The sequence below is a fragment of the Cynocephalus volans genome, chromosome 10 (genome assembly GCF_027409185.1).
Source record: "Cynocephalus volans isolate mCynVol1 chromosome 10, mCynVol1.pri, whole genome shotgun sequence".
Taxonomy (NCBI): Eukaryota; Metazoa; Chordata; class Mammalia; order Dermoptera; family Cynocephalidae; genus Cynocephalus; species Cynocephalus volans.
Genome location: NC_084469.1, coordinates 91,109,404 through 91,127,791, shown reverse-complemented (window position 1 = coordinate 91,127,791; position 18,388 = coordinate 91,109,404). Strand labels below are relative to the sequence as shown.

The following is an 18,388-nucleotide window of genomic DNA, read 5'->3' as shown; positions in this document are numbered from 1 at the left end:
CTCCCTTTTGCTTGAACAACAGAATCTGTTCTGTCTTCTAGTTACCACCACCCTGCTTTTCCCCAGGACACCACCCTCCCCCTTTGGTCAGGTGGTGAGTGGAGCTGACTAAAGCCTCTGCCCTCGGATGTGATAACATGATTCGGGCCTGGCCAGTTACAGTGATTCACTCAGAAATGGGCACATGATTTATCCAGGAACATGAGTCACGGCCCCAGGACTTTTGGTGGGGCTATCTAGCAAAGAAGTGCTCTTTTCTCCATGGAGTTTTATAAACCGTAGCTGCTGTGGGCATCTTGTCCCCTAGTAAAGGGAGAGTATGCCTGAAAGCAAAGCCAACACAAAGAAAAGCAGAGCCAAAAGATGGAGGAAAAATCTTCCTTTTAACATCATTTGACTACCTGGATCCAGCCATGCTTGCAGACAATCCTCTCATATTTGCAGTTACATGAACCAAGAAATTCACTTTCCAGCTTAAGCCAATGAGAGTCTGGTTGCTATTACACTGAAAGAGTCTTGACTAATATTATTGAGTTTCAATATGTGCCAGGCACTGAAAACAAAGCAGTGGGCAAAACCCAGCCATGATTCCCTACACTGACAGAGTTCAAAATAGGGCCCCTACAGACTGGCCCTTTTCCCAACCTGGATCCAAGCTCTCTTTGGATGGTGTCTTCAGCAGCTCTTCTGGTTCACACTCTTCCTCCAGTTCATCTTCTGTCTGTTCTCCAGGGCTTAGGGAACGAATCTCACTGGGCATGGATACATATGTCTCCTGCCTAAAGCCAGGAAGGAGGATGATAATGAAAGAACTATATGTAAATAGGTGGGGGTGGGGAGCTTGCCTAGACTGGGCCCTGTGCTAAGCTCCATATGAACATATTCTTGGCTTCTGGTCAAGATGGTGCAGGGAGGTCTCTCACTTGACACACCCCTTCCACGTCACCACAAATAATGAGGTATAACAAAGGCTGGGCTCAGAAATAAGACAAACTTTCCAAGGGCTATAGCAATGAAACAGAAAACAAAGCAGATAGTGGGGTTGCAGTTCTGAGCTGCTAGCTTTCCTTCAAGTGGTAGCTATGAGGTTTTGGCTCCTCTGGAGTATGGGAGACTAAAACATGCTTGATATGAGGTGGGTACTGGAGCCATGACCCTGCTCATAGCAGCAGGTAGGCTGAAAGCCTCAAAACCAAGAGCCCATCTGTGATGCCTCCAATACCACCTCAGTCCAGGTCAAGCCCTGGTCTGCATGGGGGCCTAGGTGGCTGCATGGAGGCAATGGCAGAGCCTCAAGACGGAGAGGCACAGTCACGGACAGAGGCGGGAGAGAGAATAAAAACAAAAACCTTCCCACTCAAAATAAGTACCCCCCAAATCAAATCTCAAATCAAAAACTAGAACATGAGTTCACTCCAAATAAACTGGTTTTACAGCATAAAGACTTTAAAGAAATAGGTTTAGAAGACTCAAAGAAATAAGTGAAGGTAGCTATCATTTAAAGAGTAAGAAGATACTTCAGTTCCCTTGGACCCTTCCCTACAGTAGCCCTGTCCAGGCCACCCTCCTCCTACTGCTAGCTAGGTCAGGGGCCTCCCCTGGTCCCCACAGCCCCTGGGCCTTCCCCATCACAGTGCTCAGAGCCTCACCAAGCTCTCTGCTTTTCCACTTTGCAAACCTTCTCATATATATTACTCTAACTTTATATTCAAAGTCTGTCTCCCCCACTAGGCTGTGGTGCACTGAAGGCAGGGCCCAGGGCTGTCTTGACTGTGGCTATGTCCCGAGCATCACTCCTCATGGAGCCTAGTACAAGGAGACATTCCTCTGGTGAACGGACAGATAGGGGATAAGCAGGGGGCCACCAGGACCTGGGGTGGCTGCTCCACTTCCTGTCCTTGGTGTGCTGCTGCTGCTGCTGCTGCTCCTGGTGATTGATCTCCAGCAAGTGCTGCTTCATGCAGTTGGTGATCTCTGGGCCCAGGTGCCAAATGAACACACAGCTATAGAGGTCAAGAGTGATGAGGAAGGGGGAGGAAGAGGGAACACGGAGCCACAGCCTCGTCTGATCCTGGAGTAACCTGGATCACCACAGCCAAGACCCCATTCCCCAGACCCTCCTGGAAAACACCCCACCAGTTTAGTGCAGGGGCTCTGGACTTTCTCAGATCTACACCCTGGGCCCATGTCCAGGGCATCCCAGCAAACCAGGAGGCCCCAAGACCCAAAGAAGGGGGTTGTAGGGAAGGATTGTGGTATATCCAAGGGAGCAAGAAAAGGGACTTCCTCTGGCACCAACCACATGCTAAAGAATTTATATATATCACCTCGTTCAATTCTCATCATGCAATTTTCAAGGTAGATGGTGTCATCTCTCTTACATAGGAGCAAACTGAGGCTCAGAGAAGGGAAATGACCTGCTCAAGGTCACAAGAATATAAGTGACGGATCTGGGATCTTGGGTGCACACTGTCCAAGATGGAGTAAGCTGGAAAGCTCAGAAGTGCTCTCTACACAGACAGGCGTTGAGCTCTGTGTTCCTGGTGTCTGAGTCCCCACTCTCCCCGCAGTATATGTCCCACCCACTCCCACAGGGAAGAGCAGCAGGGAAGCCTCCAGGCCTGTCCCACCTGTCTCCAGATACTGTGATCAAGTGATGACAATCATAGGTAAACTTCATGCTGGTGACGATTTCTGCAAGCAAAGCATAGAAGGTACACTTGCCTTCTGAGTCACAGGCAGTGTGGGCAGGTAGGGAGGTGTCCCAACAGCGAGGCACACCCACCTGAATGGCCAAACATCTTGGCAATGCACTCGCCCGAGTAAAAGTCAATCACCGAGATGCTTTTGTCAGAGCAGCTTGTGGCTAGAAAGGTGCCTGAGGGGTCCACGTGGACCTGCCAGGAAGGGGAACCATACATCACTCAGGCTTCCTGCTTCTTACCTATAGAGAGGCCTGGGCCAAACATCCCAGCCCTCTCTGACTGAAGACGCCTTGTGCTGACGCTTGGCACAAGGAATCATCTCAGGTAACCCTCATGACATACACTCTAGTAGGGTAGGAACTCCTGCTCCCATTTTACAGGTGAAGACATTAATGACCGCCACAACAGTAATAATGGTAGCCAGGCCCTGTGCTAAGCACCGTACATGTGCAAACTTAATTCCTCCACAGAACAGCTCTATGATAGAAACTGTTTTTATTTTCATTTTACAGATGATGAAACAGGCTCAAGAGATGACACTGGACCAAGGTCACACAGTTAGCCTGAAACAGAGCTGAGGTCTGAACCTAGAGACTGAACTCATAACTCTCCTAGTCCAGACGCTCTGAGAAGGTCCTCACCTTGTCCTGGGTAACAACATATGTGGCAAAAGGAAAGCCAGGAGAGGAGTCTGTGCCTGTGATTCCTCCCACCACACCCTGTTGCCACTCAAAGTGGAACCCACTTAAATGCTCCCCCTTGGGAAAGGGCTCAGTAATAAAAGTGAAGCAGTCAGGACCACCCTCCCAACACCCTCTTCCCAAGCACACTTGCTTCACCAAGCCTGAGTGGGTGCTGGTCAGAGTGTGATCTTTTGATTAAGCACCAAGGATACAGGTCTCAGGAGGCCCATCAGGGCAGCAGATAGGGGGGCCCTGTGCAGGGGTGTTTATGTGTGGTTTTCACTCTGGAGGCCCCCACTCCTCACCTTCAGCAGGGACCCTTCATCACCCTGGGAGCCCTTGTAGCACTTCTTCTGCTTCCCATTCACAGTACTGTAGACCCTGAGGAGGTAGGGGCATAATGTGGCCAGCAGAGCCCTGCCTACCCTATCCCCTCTTACCCTCTAGTTCCTGCTGCCCTCTTGTCCCCTGAATGCCCCCGATACCTCTTGTCTTCATCTGATGCCTGGACTGAAACCCCATCTCAAGCTGAGGTTATGGAGGTTATGTATTGAGGTACTCACTGATTTAATGTCCGTCTCCCCCACCACATAGCAAGCATTGTGCCTAGCACTCAATTGGAATGAGTCAGTGAAGGAGGTGGAGAACCTGCCCTCTGCACATTCCCTCTCTGCCTTCCCCTGGCCCACTCCTCCAAATCCTTCCTAGACTCAGCTCAGATGTCTCTCCCTCCAGGAAGCACTGCTTGATCCTCAGGTGGGGTCAGGTGTCTCCCCAGAGCCCCAACAACCCCCTGGGTTCTTTCCATCACAGCCCTGACCACTCTGTGTTGTCACTGTCTGGAGAGGTGGCTGTATCCCCTCCATGGGACTGTGAGCTGCATGAAGGAGGGCCTGGGACTGCCCTGGGGCCACTGTCATGACCCCAGCACTGTCCAGCCCAGACAGGTGCTCAGGGAATGCAAGTGAATGAATGAGTTCATGAACCACATCAGCACCTCTCAATTATCCATACAGGCTCCTGGGAGAGCGAGAAGGAAGGCCTCTGCTGACCTGGAGGCTAGGCCTGGGAGAGCCTAGTTTCTAAGAAACACTCGCTGGGTTCCTCCACCCCTCCCAGCTTCTCAGGAACCAGATGAGCAGGGGAAGGAAAGCAGACAGCCCAGGAGCAGGGAGACCCAGATAGGCCTGTCAGTACCTGTTCAGAAACCAGCCAGGCCAGACCAACTAAGGGCCCTTGGTAGCACTTACCTCACGTTGCGGTCCTGGCAGGCCACAGCCACATACTTCTGGGTGATGTCAATGTCCATGTCATACAAAGTGGTTTTCTCTGCTACATGGTGTGTACGGACAAAGTGTAGTCCATCTGAGGTCTGGCAGAGCAGGCAGGACCTTCAGATGACATCCCTGACAAGCCTCCACCCCAGTCCCCAGGAGGCCACCCCACACTACCCTCTGGGCACTGCGAAAGTAGATGCTCTTGTCGGCCCCACAGCTGATCATCTGGATGTCTCTGTTGCCTGGGGGAGAAGAAGGCAGTACATTAGGCAGGGCTGGACCACACAGGTTAGGGGACCCATCCCAGCTAGGAAACTCCACTGCAAGGGCAATCAATGAACTTTGCTGGGATCAAGGAGGGCTTCCCTAAAGAGGTGATGTGGGTGATAGGTCCAGGTGGGACTCTGTAAGATGTGAGTTGTGTTTGTGAGGGGGCACAGATGGAGCTGTGGGCAAGGCAGGCCTGTGCAGGGCAAGGGCATATAGCAAACAAAAGGCCAGGGACACCAAAGAGACTCCATCACCAATCTGGGATTTAGATGGGTGACATGAACCACAGAGTGCAAGTGGAACTGGCTGGGAGGGACAGTGGAGGGACAGCGGAGGGACTGGCAGGGACAAGTGGAGACAGGCTGGGAAGCTCATAGCAATAAGATCAATCAGAACAACCACACAAACCTTGGGCCAGACCTGTGTGTGTGCCTGATTGTCCTGAATGCTCACCATCCACTCCATTAAACAAATGTAAACAAAGGGACTCAGAGACACAGAGTCCTTGTACCAAGGTACACAGAGAGTCAGGACAGGGCAGGATTGAACCCAGGCATTCTCTGGTGCCCAGAGTCAAAGCCGTTAAACACTGTGTCCTGAACCTGGGCTTCTCCTCTGAGCCTCAATTTGCTGTCTGTACAATGGGTCTAATAACAGTTCCTCCCCGTAGAGCTGTATGAAGCCATGGGAACACGGGCTGCCACGTGGTAAGCACTATACATGTTCTTGTTTTTATTATTATTTCTTTGTAGAATCAGAGTTGTGGTAAGGACAAAAAGACAGAACATATATAAAACACTTAAAATCTAATACAGCAGATGCTGCAACTCCATGAAGGACATTCAAGAGAGTCTGACACACAAGTATTAGATGTTACTCAAGCAGGAATCACCAGCTCACAGAAGGGAGTGAGCACTATGTGGGGAAGGACTGTGACCTAGGAGGGACTCAGAGAGGGCCTGTAAGCTACTGGTAGTGTTCTGCTTCTTAACCTGCAGGTGGTGAATCCAAGTATTTAACATCAGGACCACATGCAATCAGAACAGTCTCTGGCTATCAACCACGGGTGCATCTGTCCTAGTTCACACCTATTGACTAGGAACTTTGATGTGGATGTTCACCGTGTCATTCTGTAAACTGTACACAGATATTGTATTCACTTGCCTGGGTATATATTTCACAGAAAAAAGTTAAAAGATTAAATCCTTCTTTAGCAGGGTAGCTTCAGACAGGTTCTGGCTGGCCAGCGCCCAGTTTATACTGACTGATCAATGTTTTGAGCATAGCTCCTGGGGGAGCTAGCCTAGCCGGAGTAGGGCACCCAGCTGGTTTAGGATCTACATCCTTTTGGATTGGCCAGGGGCTCTAGAGAAGGGTCCATGCTCTTCAGAAGGTGGCCTTAAGGACCAACTCCTAGCCTACCCCCTTGGCCAGTCATTACCTCTCAAGGATCATTCATTAAAGGTAAGGTCACTGCTGCCAAACTGTTAGGTTTATTGATTTATTCTGACTATCTATATTCCATGGAATGGGATGGTTTGAACAGTTTTTTAAGAAGTCTGAGAAGTTTCAGCTGACTAGCTTTTGTTAGATCTTTATCAAAACATATCAAACACTGTTAACTTATCTCTGCCCAGCTCTCTACTACCTCAGCTAGACAGAGGCAGGGAAGAAAGTGGGGAAGACCAAGGGACATTAATACATTCTTACGCACAACATTATATGTAAAAAACTCTTCATAGGAACTTAAGAGTCAATGAATATATTTTCTCCATGAATAGATTCTTCCTGAATATAGTTTGAACATGTTATTAGGTTTTGATCAGTTAAACCCCTCTGGACCTGCCTTCCCTCCCTTTGGAATCCCTTAGGGTCAAGCATCTCCATACTGAATCTTTCCAGACTTAAGGAATCCCTTCAATTTTCCTGGCTGAGGGTGGGCTTTGGGGAAGGATAGCCTTAGGCAAGATCCTAGGCTGTGCACCTACTTGCTGTGTTGTTCTGGCTGTAAAATGGGGGAGCAAGGGGATAACTGCTGGGAAGAGTCCCTGTCTAGTTTACCTGATGCAGCCTCTAGCAATCCTTGATATCACCTGTTTTTCTGTCAAGGTTACCAGTGCCCATCCCACCCTCTCACAGGATCAGCACCACAATGATTTCCTTTGGGGGCCCAGCACTCTCCTAATGCTAGTCCTTCTGGACTGGGGGGAAATGGGGGAAGCAGGAATGAACAGAGGACACGTGAGTCAGACCTGGCCCAAGAGAACACCCCAAAGCCCTGGCATCAAGTAACTGCTTCTGGGAAGGGCAGATGCCTCAAGTCAGGACAAAGAAAGTCAGTCCCCAACTGCTGCCAAAATCGATAGGAAGAAGGGCAATCTCTTTCCAAGGGTACAACGGCAACCAAGATCCTGCCCACCAGAGAAGGGCACAGCTGAGAGAGAGAGAGAATTTTTTTTTCCAGCTGGCTTGTACTGGGATCCAAACCCGTGACCTTAGTGTTATAAGGCTGCGCTCTAACAACTGAACTAACCGGCCAGCCCTGAAAGTGGGGGCAGGGGACAGGGGAGGGAGAAAGGGGGAAGGGGGAGAGGGGGAGGGAGAGAAGGGAAGAGAGAGTTAGTTTTGATAATTTTAAAAAACTTCAACCTTTGGATCCAGCTGTGCCTGAATCCCAGACTTGCTTCTCCCTTTTCTGTATAAGGTAGAGGGAGTTTTTGCTCTTACTTGCAAGCAAAGCAGCCCATCTAACCAGGTGCAGGAAGCAGGAAGGAAGGGGCTCACCAGCAAACTTAATGGCCGTGATGGAGGAGGAGTGGTCGTCCAGGGTCTGTTCCAGGTTGTAGTTCTTCTCCACATTCAGTACATGGATCAGTCGGTCCCGACTGGCTGAGGCCAGCAAGGTGAGACCTGTCAGTAGAGGATAGGCCTGGGCTCTTGGAGGCTGCATGGGTGCCATGGTCTCCCAGAAGAGCAGTGAGACAAAGCTGTCCAGTCCTTGGAGAAGGGGTCTTTGGTTCTAGAACTGCAGTCAACTTATCCAAACCCAAAAAGGGCCACTCCTTCAGCTCTGTATGATCTTTGCCCAGAGCCCCCCCCAACCCTGGCATTTCATATCCCTCACCACTAGTTCAGGGAAGATGGATCTTGAGGTAGATATGGGCACTCCTCCATGCATGCCCACAGCAGACAATCTGTCTAGCTGAGCCCAGCACTCCTTCCTGCTGAGTCCAACTCCTGCGCCTGCCATGTGAAGCCCTGGCAACCTCTCAGCCTCATCTCAAACCACCAACCCCTCACTCTCTGAGCTCTGGCTACCTGGGCCTTGTCCAGGACCTAGTGACTGCCTGCTACCCTACCTTCCTTCTACCTCTGGGCTTTCCCTACTGCCCCTTCAGATAGCACTTACCCTGGTCACCTGGTATGGCTGAGGCCTAACAACACAACCTGAGGTACAGGGGAGATCAGGAAAGGAATACCAAATGAAGAGAGATTTAAAGAAAATTTGCTGGGGCAGAGGATGTGGAGGATGGAAGAATGAAAGAACAGCATGGGAAAAGAAAAAAATCAAAAAAATTTAAAAAAAGAAAAGAGGAAAAAAAAAAAAAGAACATGGGAAAAAAATCAACATTTAACATATCAGGACATAACTTCACCTATATTATATTCTGTCCAAAAATGTATTATCTGAATCAAATCATGAGGAAAACAGACAAACTCAAATTAAGGAAAATTCTACAAAATGATTGACCTATACTCTGCAGAAAACCATAGTCAAAAACAACAAATTAAGACTGTGGCAATGTTTCAGAGTAAAGGCAACAAACAAGACATGACAAGTATAGGGGTAACTTGGACTAGCAAAACAAAGGTGCTATAAAGGACAATGCTGGGACAACTGGCAAAATTTTAATAAGGACCTCAGGAGTACTCAAGTGAAATCCCCAGATTTGATAAGTGAGCCATGGTCATGTAAATGGATGTCCCTGTTCCTAGGAAATGCTCATAGAAGCATTTAAGGGTGAGGGGGCATGATACCTCAACTTACTCTCAAATAGTCTAGCAAAAGAAAAAAATAATAAGGTATATGCTATTATTTTATATGTGTGTGTGTGTGTGTGTGTGTGTATGAGTATGAACACACACATACACATATACAGAGAGAAATGAAAAGAGGGAAAGCAGATAAAGTTATACGTATAGTCACACGGTCAGACAGGATCTAAAAGAAAAAAAGTTGAGCAATCTGGGTGAAGGGTATGCAAGTGCTCATGACAATATTCTTGCAATTTTTCTATAGGCTTGAAACTTTTTTCAAAATAATTTCTAACAATCAATCTAGCTACTCCAGTAGAGGATGAGCTCATTCACATATTCATTTATATATTCACTTCTTTAGCTTGGGCACTGTTGGGGGGTGGGGGTGTGCTGGGACCAGTGGTGAGCAAGTCAAGCTGAGTCCTGCCTGCAGGTGTCTTGCTTTCTGGAATCCCAGCCACCCTGGTCCCTGAGTCCAGCAACAGAGGCCCTACTAAACACGGGACTCCCAGCTGTCATCCATAGTCCCACAAGACACCAACTACTCCTTTCTGTGGCTCTTCCAGGGGGCCCACTCCCCTGCGTACCTCCCCACACTCCACAACTGCCGTGGGCTCACCTGTCTCAGGCTTGGAGTACTCCAGGCATAACACCTCAGCATCATGGGCCTCCACCTTGACCAGCTCATCCATGAAGTGCAGCTCGTGGATCCTGGGAGACACATACTGCCCACTGTACCTTGCCTGGATCCACTATACCCCATCCCTAGGCACTCTGACACTGCTAGAAAAGGTCAGAACAGCCAGGTAGGCAATACGGGAACACCCTATTATGGCCAACCAGTCTAGAGATGCCCAACCACATCTTCTCATCTAGAAACCTGCCATTGTAAAGGGAGCAACATCAAGCAAGGGATCACTTCAGTAGGCACCAGCCCCTTGGGGTTCATGGGTTAGAGCATAACCCTAGGGATCCAGGACAGGCATTCAGGCAAGGCCACGTTAGAGGCGGTCCCTGGAGGTGGGGCAGGGGCCAGAGATCACAGTCAAGGACCTATGGATGAGAACATTTGATTCCAGTCTCTCATTCTTAAAGAGTCTTGGATCTAGACCTTCCTCATTTCCTCTAAATGGAATCAATCAACAGATCATCCCAGATCTCCACTCTCCACCCTTGTGATCTTAGCCCAGCCACTTGGCATCTCTTGTCTCGGTTAACCCATCTGAAAATGGAGTTAATAACAGCACTTACATCAGAGGGTCAGTGAGAAGACTAAATGAGTGAGTACACATAGTGCTCAGGTCAGCTCCTGGCTTGGGGGAAGAGGGCTATATCCATGATAGCTATTGTTACTGTCTTGCCACTCATGGCAGAGGCCTTTCTACGTGAGCAGCCCACCGACCCATTCAGTTTGCCTCATGTGGTGATTGATATCAAAACAGTAGAACTGGCCAGTAAGCTCAGTTGGTTAGAGCATGGTGCTGATAACACCAAGGTCCAGGGTTCCATCCCTGTACTGGCCAGCTGTTAAAAAACAAAAACAAAAACAAAAAAATACCAGTTGCCAATATTTAAAAATCAGAGAATTCACAGAAAAACCATCTGCACTTTCTGCTCCCATTGGACAATGGGAAGACATGACAACTTGGGGCATGTTTTCCTGGTGTTGTGTAGTGGCTGCCCCTTTATGGGACACATGCTCTCCAGTTTCCCCCAGTCTCTTCTATCCCCCAACAGTTCCAAAAAGCAGGTGGACACAGCTGTCATTTGTCATCTTAAGCCTGGTCCCTGTGAAGGGTTCATGTTCTACTGGGCTCATAATATCTTGAAAAACCTCTACAGGATTGGTAAACAGCCCAAACCCTCAAATGTCCCACCCTCTTGGCCCCTCTCCCAGGGCCATCAGGACCTCCTTCTAGCTGGCATCTTCAGTGACAGTTCAATATTGGTACCCAGTGGCTGGTGAAAGTATCACTCAGTCATGTGAGTTTGCATGACCACTCTGTAGGCAGAATTTAGATGCCCAGCTGCTGAGGTCCTGGTAGTTACCCTGATCTCTGCCCTTCTGGAAGCCCCTTCCCAGCTTAAGTTCCCAGGGAATAAATTAACAATATTATAATTAACAATATTTTGCTTTACTAGATTGCAACTCACAGTCCCTCATTCCTGACAGGCAGCCAGAGGTGCCAAGGCCCCCATTGCCCTGAGACCCCAAGCCAGAGCTGGGAAGTGTACACTAGACACCACCAGGGCCCACTTGCCTCAGATTTCCACTTCGGTCGCCTGAAGCCAAGTGCTGGCCATCAGGACTGACCTGCATGACTCGCACTCCAGCTTTCACATCCAAGGGTGTCCCATTCTCACTTCCCCGGTCAGGGAAGTGTGACATATCCTGCAGATGCTGGATGTCATTCTCCACATATATGACCTTCAGCAGGGTCTGCAGGGAGAAGAGGGCTGAGGTTAGTGCTGTGAGGCATTCGAAACACCTTTGAAATTCTGTGTTTCCCCACAGCCAGTCTCTCCTTCTTCATTAGTAACAGAACTCCAATTTTGAGCTGTGAGCTTCATCACTCAAATAACAACTGTTTCCCAGCCTCCCTTGCAGCTAGGTGAGGCTATGTGAATAAATTCTGGGCAATGAGACGTAAAGCAAGCTCTGTTCTGCTGCCATTCCTCCATCTTGGTGGGAACTTGAAGATGATGGCTGGATATTCAAGCTGCACATCTGATCATAAGGACAAGGGCCACTCCTTTAAATGACAAAATGAAGAGCTGGAAGGCCTTTGGGTCTCTCAGCTACCAAAACAGCCTGGACTGGTTACCTCCAGATTACTTCTATGAGTCAGAAAAACCAAACTTTTACCTCTTCTTTTGAGTTTTTCTATTGTGTGCAGCCAAGTATAACATTTACATCACAGGTACAGAAGAGATGACAGTGTGTGGGGAGTGAAGGAAGTAGTAAAAGAGCACCTGCTACACACATCCTGGATTAAGGGCCTTTTTCATTCCAGCCACACTGACCTCTTTCAGGTTTCCCAACTTACCAAGCTCTTTTCTACCTCAAGGACTTTGCACAGGCTACTCCCTAGATGTAGAACACTTTCCCCTCCCCTCTTTACTCATCCCAGTCTTCCATATCTCAGTTCAGTTGTCTTCCTCAGGAAGCTACTCCTAGCGATGCAGACAAGATCACACGATACTGTTATATATCTACTAGCACACTGCAAGTTTCTTTCATGGTGCTTATCACACTTTTTTTCCTTAGGTTGTTTTTTGTTGTTTTATTTTTTTAATTCTCTTTTTCACAGAGTATTGAAAGTTAGCATCAAGTGATTAGGTAAAAGATAGCAACATATATCAGAAATATATAACTACAGTGACATTGCTGTCTTTTTTTTTTTTTTTTTCCCCACAGTGAGGTCTTCTTAAAAGCAGCTGCTATTAAATTGTTTTCTATCATACTACCAAAGGTCAAAATGTTCTTTTAAATGCTGTACCTGGTTCTAGTGTCTTACTGATTTTGACCACTGCTGTTCATTTATTAGTTTAATTAAGTTTTGGCTCTTCATCACATCTTAGTGCCCAAAACTTCAAACCCAAACCAGTTGAATGGCCAAGTATATCTTATGCAAAATATTTAACAATATTCTGTTTTATTTTGCCACTCAGTTTTCTCTCCTTATAGTTTTGGAGGCTGGGAAGTCCAAAGTCTAGGGAACACATCAGGTGAGGGCCATCTGCTGGGTTGGAACGCTATTCTATAGAGTCCTGTGGCAACTAGGGTGTCACATGGTGAGAATGGCCTGAGCAAGTGCTTGCACTTTTGATTATACATAATTTGTACAGTTATTGGCTCACTGTCTGCCTTCCCTTTAGACTGTGGGTGCCACAAGGGCAAGAGAAGGGTCTATCTTAGTCTCTGTTGTGTCCCCAAAATACAGCAAAACACCTGGCACAGACCTTAATAAGTGTCTACAGAATAAATGAATGCATGATTTGGGTCTCAGCTCCCCAGAGCAGCTCCCTTGCTGACTTAGCAATACTAATCAAAAGTTCTTCAGTGAACTATTTTCTCCCCAGCCTCTCATCATGGCTCTCCCCAGGATCCTGCCAGAACCCCTACCTGGGGACTCACTGCATGGCAGCTAATAAAACAAGGGAAACCCCTGCCCAGCTTGGCCCATAAGGTTCTCTCCTTGACTCAAGACTTGGGGAGCAATTTCATTTCTGTTCAGCGTGTCAGGCTGCCTGCAGTGGCCATGTCCACACACACTTGAAGGACGGGAATAGACTGGAAGAGAAAATCAGAGAAAACTCCCTTCTGCCCCTGTATCCTAGCTAAAAGTAGGTCTTTGTTCCTCCTGAAAGATGGTTCTCAATGAAGTCACTCACATTGCTGAAAATGTTTTTCTGCCAGTGAGAGTCGGTTCTGCTATCCATGTTCCAAAAGCGGATGGTGTTGTCTGAGGAACAAGTCAGAAAAGATCCCGATGGCAAACAAGCTCTCTGATCTTCAAACTCAGGATACACCTATCGTTCCCAGAGAACAAGGAAAAAGGTGATTCATTACAACCACCTCAATGACAGCATTATGATACACTGTTGTATTCTAGTGAAGTACGGTGAAGATAAACAGGGATAGTACAGTACCTTCTATGTTAAAAATAAACAAGAAAAAAAAGGACACAAAATGCTACCATATATCATCTACATCCCACCTTCAGCCCAGCCTCAAAACATCCCTACTAATATCCAAGGAAAATGCGCAGCTCAGTCAAAAATAACTAAGCATGAAAAGAATCAAGGTACCATGAGCAAGAAGCAGCAGAAACAACAGAACCTAGCAAAGTCTTCAAATATTGGAGTTATCAAAATATAAAATAACTATATCCAATATGTTTAAAAAAATGATAACTGACAAGATTAAAAGTATGAGTAGCCAACCAGATATTATAAACATTAACCAAGCAGGGCTGAAAAAGAACAAAATAGAACTCCTTCTAGAAGCAAAAAATAAAACATATTAAAAACCAAAGATGACACACAGCTGAAAAGAAAAATAAGTGAATTAAAAGTCAGAACTGAAGACATTATTTAGAATGAAGCTCAAAGAGACAGAGACAACATATAAAGAGATTTCAAAATATGGAAGATTGGGTGTGGGAAGATGATGATAGCAGCAGCATAGATTTTTAATCTCCCAAAAATCCCCACATAAGAAAAAGACGAACCAGGTAGCCAAAATAAAACCCCTGGTTGGTTAGCTCAGTTGGCTAGAGTGTGGTGCTGAGAACACCAAGGTCCAGGGTTTGAGTCCGTACAGCCAGCTGCAAGAAACTAAACCAAACAAGCAAAAAACCCCCTAAACCAAAACCCCGTAGGCAACAGTTACAGCAAAACTATGTGACAAAATATCCCAGTAACCACCAAAATACAAGCAGGTAGGGACAAACAACTACCAGTCACAAGACCTATCTGGTACCAACATGTATGTGGGAGAAAGCAGAGAGAAACAGTGCAGCATCTGATAGACCAAAGAACCCCAAAGTATCCAACAAGTATTCACTGAAAAGCACACTGGGCCAAACTGAATAGCAGCTGAAACTGAGAGGGTTTTATCCATTCCTGTAGTGGTTGAGTGCAAAGTGTTGGCAGTAGGCCTAAGGAACTAGAGCAGCCTAGGCCCTGTGAACTCTCAAAACTGATCTGCCAAGGATCCCTCCCAGGACAAAGCTCCATCTTGAAGGGAAACTGCTGGGAGCAGAAACAAAATTGATCAGGACAGGGACAAGAGAGATAAAGTAAAGAGGACATTCAGATAAAAGTAGAAACATAACACATAAATAGGAACATAAAAAGGAAGTACCAGAAAGTAAGCTGCCATATTTTAGAACATTATAAAAATAACAAGATGGAATTCTTTGTTGTGAAGTTCAAAAACCTGTCCTGAAGCACACCAACTTCTAACAGTTCAGAAAAACTAGGCTGGCCCACTAGCTCAGTTGGTTAGAACATGGTGTTATAATACCAAGGTCAAGGGTTTGGATCCTCATAGCAGCCAGCTGCCAAAAATAAATGAATGAATGAATGATCAGAAAAACTAGTACCACATAAAAATGAACAACAACAAAAAAGACCAAGGTCAAATCCAAACAATCACTCATTTTTCATTTTTTTGGCAACTGGTTGGTACGGGGATTGAACCCTGGACCTGGGTGTTCTCAGCACCATGCTCTAGCCAACTGAGCCAACCAGCTAACTGGTCGGCCTCAAACAGTTCTTATTGGAAAAAAAAAAGAAGAACGTACACCAAAAACACTTTAAAAGAACAGATGAAAACTATACCTTACTATTTCAAAATAAGGTAAAAGATATTAAGAAAATGATCCAAGATATGAAAAACAATCTATTTGTTTTTGTTTTTTGGGCAGGTGGCTCATATAGGGATCTGAAACATTGACCTTGGTGTTATCAGTACTGTGCTTTTAGTCAACTGAGCTAATCAGCCAGCCATGAAAAACAATCTAAATCATAATTAGAAAAACTCAGAAACAAGGTGACAGAATTCAAAGAAAGAATTAGAAATAAATAGAAAAATCATTTTAGAAACCAAGGCCAAGAACATAAGGAACCTAAAAGTGAATAAACACAAAGATAAGGCATTAAGAAATAGGTGAAAAAGAGGAAATTATTAAAAATAAAAAATAAATAATGAAAGAGATGAAAGGATTTTAGTAAAAGTGACAAATATTGAAGCTAGGCAAAGAAGATCTAACATACATATAATAGAAATCCCTGAAGAAAACCAAATCAAGGGAACAGAAAAGAATACTAAAAGCTCTAATTCAAGAATATGTTGATCTATAAACTAATATCAAGACATAGTCAAGTAAAATTATAAGTTTTAAAGAAAAAAAAAAAAAATCCTGTGGGCTTCCAGGCAAGAAAACCAAGGGAAAGAAAGACATCAGACATTTTAATAACCATAAAAAAAAGCGAGTAACATATTTAAGATAGGCAAGGGAAAAAATGTGAGCCTAGCATTTTATATCCAACAAAACTGACTTTCAAGTATAAAAGACAAAACTGTTATTGACATACAAAAGGTCATAAATCAGGAAATATTGTCCCCATGGACTGTTTCTGACAAATGTACTACAGAATGAGCTTCAGACAATAAAAATGACTACAGAAGGGCTGGCCAGTTAGCCCACTTGGTTAGAGTATGGTGTTCATAACACCAAGGTCCAAGGTTTGTTCCCTGTTACCAGCCAGCAACCCCCCTCCCAAAAAGAAAAAAAAGACTAGAGAGAGGTTGACATAAGGAGGTGTAGATTAAACATGTAGTTACTTGTAGAATTTATAAGAAATGAGGGTCAAATGATACATCTGAAAATGGCAGAGTAGGAAATTCCAAAAAGCTGTTTCTCCACTCAAGCATTTTTTTTTTTTTTTTTTTTTGTCTTTTTCGTGACGGGCACTCAGCCAGTGAGTGCACCGGCCATTCCCATATAGGATCCGAACCCGCGGCGGGAGCGCCGCCGCGCTGCCAGCGCAGCACGCTACCGAGTGCGCCACGGCTCGGCCCTCAAGCAACTATTAAACTGGCAAAAATTGTCAGAATAAATTTTTTTAGGACTCTGGAATATAATGAAGAATTTCCAAGAACCAGGGCAGTGGCTTAATGAAAAAGAAGCTGCTAGGGCTGTCCAGATAAGATAGCTCCGTTGGTTAGAGTGTAGTACTGATAACACTGAGGTCAAGCGTTTGGATCACCATAGTGACCAGCTGCCAAAAAAAGAAAAAAAAAAAGAAAGAAAGTGCTAAATTTTGGCATTTAAGGAAATCTCTGTCAAAGCACTAGATGATCACTAAGATAATAGAACAGAGACTTCAGTGACAACACATGACAAAGAATACAGTCTTTAGAAAAATATTTCAGAAAAGCCCCTAAACAACAAACTACAAATAACAACAATAAGCAAAAACAAACTCTGGGGAAGGGGAGAATCTGATTTCCAGAGTTATCACATTATAATATTCATAATGTGCTGTTTTCAACAAAAAAATTATGAGGCAGGTATGCAACAAAAGAAGAAAGGATCATCCACTCACAGGAAAAAAGCAGTTAACTGAAACTGTGCCTGAGAAAGCTCAGATTGGACTTTTAGACAAAAAATTTAAATCAAGCGTCTTATATATACTGAAAGACGTAAAGGAAATCGCAGACAAACTAAAGGAAACCAGGAGAATAATGTCTCAACAAACAAAGAATATCAATAGTGACAGAAATTATAAAAAGGAACAAAATAGAAATCTGGAGCTGAAAAGTACAATAACTAAGATGAAAAATTCACTAGGGTTCAACAGCAGATTTTAAAGACCAAAGAAAGAATCAGCAAACTTGAAGATAGGTCAACTAAAATTATCTCATCTAAGCAGAAAAAAAAAAGTATGACAAAAAATGAACAGAGTTTAAGGGACCTTTGGAACACCATCAACAGTACCAACGTGTGCATTATGAGAGTCTCAGAGGGAAAGGAGAGAGAGAAAAATGTAGAAAGAACATATAAAGAAATAATGGTTGAAAACTTCTTAAGTTTGATAAAAGACATGGATCAACAAAATCAAGCTCAACAAACTCCACATATAACAAATACAAAGAGACTCACATCAAGACACAAAGTCAAATTACTAAAAGCCCAAGATAAAAAGAGAATCTTGAAAGCAACAAGAGAGAAGTGATGGCCACTTATGAGGGATCCTCAGTAAGATTAACGATTGATTTCTCATCAGAAACTATAGAGGCCAGAAGAAAATGGATGACATATATAAAGTGCTGAAAGAAGAAAACTGCCAACCAGAATTCTATATCTTGGCAAAACTATCCTTCAAAATGAAGGAGAAATTAAGATGTTCCCAGATAAACAAAAGCTGAAGGACTTTTGTTTACAGTTAGTAGACCTACCATACAAGAAATGTTAAATTCTTCACAGGGTGAAGTGAAAGGATGCTAGACAGTATCTTGAAGCCATATGAAGAAATAATAAACACTGGTGAAAGGTAACTACATAGATAAATATAAAAGCCCCCATTATTGTATTTTTGATTTGTAAATCCTCTTTCTTTCCCTATTGAATTATTTTTTGTTTATTTTGTTGGCTTTTTCTCATGAGGTACCAGGAAACCATTTTCCTATTGATTTAAAAGGCAAATTCATAAGACAATAACTATAAATCAAAGTTAATGGGCACGCAATGTATAAAGATATAATTTGTGATAACGACAACATAAAAAGGGAGGGATGGAGCTATATAAGAGCAGAGGGTTTGTATACTATTGAAGCTAAGTTGGTATTACTTCAAACTAGTTCATTATAAATTTAAGATGTCAATTGTAATCCCCCACTAAA

At 44.9% G+C, this 18,388-nt stretch overlaps 1 protein-coding gene across 1 annotated transcript in view; it reads right to left on the bottom strand.

The window, feature by feature from the left end:
* WDR62 (WD repeat domain 62) overlaps positions 1–18,388 on the bottom strand; it is a 47,110-nt gene that overhangs the window by 8,937 nt on the left and 19,785 nt on the right. The window contains exons 10-20 of the mRNA XM_063109256.1: positions 13,369–13,506; positions 11,235–11,413; positions 9,593–9,684; positions 7,720–7,845; positions 4,840–4,907; positions 4,639–4,760; positions 3,694–3,769; positions 2,786–2,897; positions 2,631–2,694; positions 1,872–2,003; positions 646–779 (exon numbers count right to left, since the gene is read on the bottom strand). Of these exons, the coding sequence (XP_062965326.1) occupies positions 646–779; positions 1,872–2,003; positions 2,631–2,694; positions 2,786–2,897; positions 3,694–3,769; positions 4,639–4,760; positions 4,840–4,907; positions 7,720–7,845; positions 9,593–9,684; positions 11,235–11,413; positions 13,369–13,506 (1,243 nt within the window). The remainder of the gene's footprint in view (positions 1–645; positions 780–1,871; positions 2,004–2,630; positions 2,695–2,785; positions 2,898–3,693; positions 3,770–4,638; positions 4,761–4,839; positions 4,908–7,719; positions 7,846–9,592; positions 9,685–11,234; positions 11,414–13,368; positions 13,507–18,388) is intronic.